The 7,500-nt window shown below is 34.3% G+C and overlaps 1 protein-coding gene across 2 annotated transcripts in view; it reads left to right on the plus strand.

The window, feature by feature from the left end:
- LOC137655755 (neurotrypsin-like) overlaps positions 1-7,500 on the plus strand; it is a 67,592-nt gene that overhangs the window by 11,095 nt on the left and 48,997 nt on the right. For both annotated transcript variants that reach the window (XM_068389836.1, XM_068389837.1), the window contains exons 2-6: positions 114-198; positions 3,750-3,824; positions 5,978-6,122; positions 6,405-6,532; positions 7,197-7,339. In XM_068389836.1, coding sequence (XP_068245937.1) covers positions 124-198; positions 3,750-3,824; positions 5,978-6,122; positions 6,405-6,532; positions 7,197-7,339 — 566 coding nt within the window. In that variant the 5' untranslated portion in view covers positions 114-123. The remainder of the gene's footprint in view (positions 1-113; positions 199-3,749; positions 3,825-5,977; positions 6,123-6,404; positions 6,533-7,196; positions 7,340-7,500) is intronic.

The raw sequence follows: 7,500 nt of genomic DNA on the forward strand, positions 1-7,500 counted from the left end.
TTTTGTTCATTTAATTACGTCTCCGTATTTTTGTATCTTAATATAGAAACGATTGATTTTATGTCTACTAATATGTAAGAAGAAATTTTCTTGACTATTCATTGCATTTACAGATACTCAAAGATGGATTTGTGTCCGAGATGGGCATTATTTTTGCTGCTGTCCCACATTACATTCTATTTACCAATCAATGCACAGGTGAGTGGAACATGACATTTATATTCCCTATATGTGCAATCAGTTTTCTCCACGACTGTATTAATACATCATTAAGAAAATACAATACTGGTTTCATGAATACATTTGACAGTATGTGCTTTAATATTCATGCAATGACAAGAATACCAAGTGTTCTACGTTAATCATACACTGAAAATATTTGTAGTGGTATCAAACAAATGTGTTATATGTTTGATTGTTATTAAACAAATATAGTATGATGTCTGAATATGGCTATAGAAAGTGCATACATTTACAAAAATATTGTTATGTATATCATATTGTTCATAAAATTAAATTGAATAATAATCATGATATCTTTTAACATTAGAGTCTGAAAATCTATTTTTTTTTTTTTTACTTCTTACTGCAATTCAAATTAATACTGTACATGTTTTTGAACTTGTGCGGATAATTTCCAGGCGGACAATTTCCATCTGGACAACTTCCATGCAAAAAAACTGCCAGTATGGGCAACTGCCAGGGGGACATTGTCACCCGGACAGTTGCCATTAGTTCACAAATATAACAGATAAAAAGAAGGAAATAGTTGAATTATAGTTACGGTAAGCGGAATTGTTTTCTGACTGTTTCTTTCAGGATTACGGTTTACTTATATTTCAGTAATGAATTAGCTACATAATTTAGTTATTTGTTCGAAAATATAATACATAATATGGAAAAAGTAAAGGAAAAATATCACAATTGGTGTAAAAAGGCTTATATTTCAATGATATTACATGCAATTCCAAAAATATATTGGTTTTAATCCTGTCATAAGCAATGGTACGTAGAAAGGTAACTGTCCAACAGCGAAAAACGGCTTGCAACTAACAATCTTGTCGATGAATTATTAGAGAAAACATCATTGACTTTACAACTGCACTCTTGGCATCTACTATACTTTTAAGTGGTTCATGTTTACGTTCGTTGATAGTTTTAATCAACTCGTAGGTTTCAGCTTTTGATTTTATGTATATTCATGCTTTACATGAGTTTGGTTTCCTCTTTATACACTCCCAGTAAATTACAGATTTGTCACTATTGTATCCTTAACGTGGTTAGGGGGTTCGTGTATCGTCAGATCAGCAAAGCTATAATAGTCAGAGACCCATACTACGGTGGTTTGGCGTGAGTGATCAAACTAAAGTCTCCCACCATTACCAATTCGCTGTGGCCAGCGTGGTGATAAAAACTGCCTAACTCCAGACATAAATAAGGACCTGTCTGAAGCCTTTGTCCTATAGTGGACTAGAAACGGCTGCATTTGTTGTTTTGCACTGCAGACCGTCAACTATAATATCGTTGCAGCTCACTTTTAATGGTGGAAGCCATTGCTAAGGACTGTAGAATATAAACAAAACAAAAAAATCACTACCGGAGTCCAAAAGTTTGAAATACAATTCATGGAAGCCTTGAAGTACTGCCTAGGCTCACGAACAAGCCTTTCTCCTAATACAAAATATGAACCAAACGAGCAATTTAGCTTAATAACACTTACTCTGACTCAACTTAGATTTTTAAACAAGGGTTTTGCTCAGGACCAGTTATTCAAACTACATATGTCAAAGCAAGTAATTTGTAAAGCACCCTTTATAAGAATTAATCTTTTATAAGAAAAAAAATGAATTAGGCATGTGTCAGGGATAGATACAATACTTTTAAAAGGATTTAATGAAACAAAAATAGCTATTCCCGGTGTGAGCAGCGAGGCGAGACGAGATTTGACTGTGGCCCTGTTTGGGTAATCCTGTCATCTCTTCATTTTCCTCAGCGTTTTGGAAGTAAACCAAGCCTCGCCGAGAGCGCCTGCTTTGTCATCTCATTTTCCTCAGCGTTTTGGAAGTAAACCAAGCCTCGCCGAGAGCGCCTGCTTTGTCATCTCATTTTCCTCAGCGTTTTGGAAGTAAACCAAGCCTCGCCGAGAGCGCCTGCTTTGTCATCTCATTTTCCTAAGCGTTTTGGAAGTAAACCAAGTCTCGCCGAGAGCGCCTGCTTTGTCATCTCATTTTCCTAAGCGTTTTGGAAGTAAACCAAGTCTCGCCGAGAGCGCCTGTTGTGATAAGGGAACTGTCCTGCTTGGACCAAGATGAGGGAAGTCCCTGTTTAGGATATATGTAATCATGGAAGGACACGTGCTGCCTTTTGTTACGACTTAACACGTGTTCCAGATTGCATCAGAAATTTCTTCTAGAAACTTCCATGGCATGATCAAAGTGGGCGTTTTTTGAGGAAGCCAATAGAGATGCAAAATTGTTAAAAAGAACACCTTCTATGGAGATGACCACTGCCCACTGTAATTAACTCCGCCCATACATGGGTATATAAACTTCAAGAAGAGATTGTCCAAGGGAGATAGGACAGGACATAAGGCAAGAGAGGAACTATGTCTGAAGTAAATAAGATACAAGTCCTAACGAGATAAGAAACAGAGAAGACCAGAAGTCTGATAGAGCCAGATTCTAACCTTCCCTTCAGACAACAAAAGCCTATTTCCAAAAGATCCTGCTATGTCGGAGAAGAAGAGACAAATTGAAGCAGCCTGCCCTTCCTGCTTGTGACAAGAAGTAGCCAACACTGCCTGGAGCCAGCCTTCGTTCAACAGTGTCATCTAATTCTTGGAAGAAGACCTCTGATGTCCCATCTTGATACCACCCTTTTGGGACGTTTTCGAATCCGGTCATCGTGTCAGTTTTATCTGAACTTCAGTCGCCCTTCTGCAACGTTCTCAAGCCTGAAGTCTCCGTACCAGCATCGTCACAGCAGCTGCAGAAAACTTTTCCTTATGTATTTCTACCTTATTGACTGTTCCCCCTTTTATGTTGGTGTTTGATTGGTTTGATTTGTCAGTTAACGTAACCGAAGAAATAACATTAGTTTTCTTTGTGGGTTTGTGAATAAATGTGTTGTGTTTTTTCGTGTGTTTGTTTTTATATTCATTTCCCATATTTCAATCGGTGTTGTTGATATTTATTTTACTTATTAAAAGAACCTGTAACGATTTTAAGATCGTAACAGCGTGGAAATTTTCCTCCTGGAAGATGTCCGACTGTATTGTCCGCATGACACTAGTTCTGGTTATTGTCCGGATGGATATTGTCAGCTTGGCAATAGTTCAGCTGGCAATTGTCCTAAAACCGTTTTTGAGTGCCATATTGCTTACAGTATCATCATAATTGAATAACAATAATATCTCTTTTTATAGTTTATTTATGAAACATCTATTTCTAATGTTGCTTCTGTTCTTAAGATATGTTATTCTAATTGTTCATTATTTTTTTGTAGTTTATATCCTTATTTCCTTTCCTCGCTGGGTTTTTTTCAGCGTTGGAGCCCTTGGGCTAAAGCATCCTGCCTTTCTAACTATGGTGATAGCTTCGCTATTAATAATAATAATAATAATAATAATAATAATAATGATACTACTACTACTACTACTACTAATAATAATAATAATAATAATAATAATAATAATAATAATAATAATAATGATATCTTGAAAATGACAATGAGTTCCCCGCGCTTTTCAGAGTCATCGTTCTACCAGAGGAGTAGCTGCATTTAGACTGGTTGGAGGATCGCTTCCTTCAGAGGGCAATGTCTTGGTGAGTGAGATGAATATTTCTATGGTTGATTACTATTTTGATAAGTCTGGTATCGTATATGTTTTCCTTATAAATGGTTTTTATTCACCTTTTGCTTTAACTTATCATGACAAAATCTTTATTTTGTGAAAATCTTTAAGTTTTCGTATTGAAAATACTGAAAAAGATTTCATAAACATATATTGCATATATCTATGAAATATTCGAAAATATGAAACACTTGATAATATCGAGCTATTTGTGTATGTGTGTGTGCGTGTGTGTGTGTGTGTGTGTGTGTGTGTATGTGTATTTAAGCTATGAATATCTAATGCCAATGAAAGAGTACAAATTGATGCAAGAAATTGTTCGTGTTATAAATATGCTTAAGACGACGAGAAATGTAGAGATAAATAGGGTAGCATTCGTGAAAATGTTAATCAGAGTTATGGGGTGGTTCGGTCATGTGGAAAGGATGGCCGGCAATAGGTTAGTGAGAGGAATATATGATTAATAGGGATGGGTGGTAGGAAGAAAGTAGGGGTAAAAATTGTGTGTATATATATATATGTATAAATATATATATATATATATATATATATATATATATATATATATATATATATATATATATATATACTGTATATAGACATGTATAGGTGCTACTATAGCGTGAGGTCTACCGCCATATGTCGCCTACCCAGGTGGAGGGTGAGGTCTACCGCGTGACCAGCGTCCCAGAGGACCGCACCTAACCATCGAATATGTGAACTGCCCAAATCCATCAAAAACGTGACCTGTCCATAGAAAAGGAAGCAAATGGAGCTCCTAAATCAGTTTTTCCCTCGGCCTAAAAGAGATATCAATTGAGCGGTCGTGGTTGGACGCTGGTTGGACGCTAAAACGATAATTCTGAAGAGAATGCGAGGTGTTGGTCGTCAGCTGTTCCAGTCTCATCTTGATAATTTTTGCTGGAAGGTGATGAGAAAAAAATCCAATGATCTATTTGTGTCATTCTTAGAAGATGTGCGAAGTGTGTATCGCTAGATTAACCTGTTTGATGTACGAAGAGTGTATCGCTAGAATAAATGTATGGAAATATATGATACCATGTCTGATGTACGAAGAGTGTATCGCTAGAATAAATGTATGGAAATATATGATAACATGTTTGATGTACGAAGAGTGTATCGCTAGAATAAATGTAAGGAAATATATAATAACATGTTTATTTTTACCTTTATTCCTTTTTTTTAATGTAATCAGAAATCCAATTATCTATTTAAGTCATTTCTAAGATATGTTTACATAGTGTTTATTGCTTAAACAAATGTATGAAATGTGTTTTATCTATGAGGGACGAATAACTCATCAGTAGACCTCACGCTATAGTGCTAACGGGAGGTAGATCTCACGCTATAGTGTGGTAGACCTCACGCTATAGTAACACCCATGTATATATATACATATATATATATATATATATATATATATATATATATATATATATATATATATTTATATATAGGTTTATATATCTATATATATGTATATATATATATATATATATATATATATATATATATATATATGATAAATTTTCGTGGCCGAATGGGTTAGTCACTGTCTATATAAGCTTGCCGACCAGGGTTCGATTCCCGGCCGGAGCCAAGCTCTTGTCTTTGTGTGATTTCGCCTGGGGCTCTGATCCCGAGGTCGTTAAGAGAATCCAGACATTAATATATCAAAAATATATATGGCTTATTTGAATATATATATATATATATATATATATATATTTATATATATGTTTATATATATATATATATATATATGTATATATATATATATATATATATATATTTACATATTTATATACTGAGTCTATACATGTGTATATATATACATACAAACACACACACATTATATATATATATATGTATATATATATATATATATATATATATATATATATATATATATATATAATGCATGTACGGTATGTATATATATTTATATATATATATATATATATATATATATATATATATATATATATATATATGTATGTATATATATATATAGATAGATAGATAGATAGATAGATAGATAGATATGTATATACTGTATGCGTTGAAAAATAGTAATTTAAGAACTTATGAAATCATTCACAGGCAATTTCCACCGCCGGCCGGGAAGGCCGCCCATTGTGTGACGATTCCTTTGGGATGGCTGAAGCGAATATTGTTTGCAGAGCCCTTGGATACCCAGGGGCACTAAGGTTCACTCGTCGCGATTTCTTCGGTCTACAGACACAACGTAAGTCGTGGAGAAGATCTTTTGTCTTAGCCAACTGAACATAAATAATGATCGTGATCAGTTGTTCATTACCCATCCTACGCCTGTTCTTTTTTGGGTTAGATTTCTAAATAATAGAATTAACTAAAACTAAAATCATCTCTGAGTTGAAATGACTAGAATTGTAGTTAACGGATTCTTTTTTTGTTAGATGAAGTGAATAACAGGTCTCATTTACTGTATATTTATAGTAAATAATTGATAATTGCTCCCAATACTATTCCAAAGGTTGCTCTATTTCAGGCTGGACTCCAGACGGCTGGAAAGGGTTGTATAAATTGGTATGTCCTAAGGAAACTGATAGTTCTACTTCTTCAGATCTGACCAGATGTGTTCTCAACAACAACTCGAGATTTTGTACTTCTGTTGAGGTAATGGGAGGCAGTTTAATCTTATTCTAATATATTGTAGAAAAAATTGCGTATATTTCGTTCTTGATTCAGGGTTTCATACATAAAACACAAAGAATCCTGAGTAGATGGCTGCTTATGCATTATTTTTGAGACAAGATTTATCCTTTTCAATTATTCCACCCACGCTGATCCTTTTATATCTATTTGGTAAATTCATCGCCCATACTTTAAGTACTTTACGCGAACAGTAATAATCCATCCCACTTTTTTACACTCACTATTTTTTGCTCTTTTAATGTTTACTATTATATATTTTCATAATAGTCCAAATATTAATTTTAGAGCTTCATGATACTTTTGTACGATAACAAGCTCAGGAAAATAACACGCTTGCATTAAGGTTTTTCCCGGGACTGCTTATTGCTTGTTAGACTTTATAAAGGGAATTCAAGTAAATATATAAAGTTATATATAAGAATACTTTTTTTCCTACTTAACCCATAGAAACAGAAATATTTCTAGTGTGGTTCTTTTATTTCCATTTTAACAAAATTAGATCGTCTCTTTACGGAATAGGAAAATTTGCTTACGGCCATATAAAACCCTTCTTCCGTTTTATCCATATATCTTATAATATATAGTTATTTTATAAAGAATGAATATAGATATCTTTTGTTTAAAGGTGGCTGGAGTTGTCTGTCAAAGGGACTCTGAGAAGAAATGCTTAAGTGAAGAATTTGCGTGCGAGGGAACATTCCAATCTGAATCATCTTGCATTGCGGAATCTCTCATATGTGATGGCGCCAGAGACTGTTTAGATGGAAGGTTGGTTGAAAACAGATATGTTAAATAGGAGAGAGAGAGAGAGAGAGAGAGAGAGAGAGAGAGAGAGAGAGAGAGAGAGAGAGAGAGAGAGAGAGAGAGTTACGAGGATTTTCCATGTCTCAAAGACTTTTTAGTCCATCCAGGGAGACTCCATTTGCTCT

The sequence above is a fragment of the Palaemon carinicauda genome, chromosome 16 (assembly GCF_036898095.1).
Source record: "Palaemon carinicauda isolate YSFRI2023 chromosome 16, ASM3689809v2, whole genome shotgun sequence".
Classification (NCBI taxonomy): domain Eukaryota; kingdom Metazoa; phylum Arthropoda; class Malacostraca; order Decapoda; family Palaemonidae; genus Palaemon; species Palaemon carinicauda.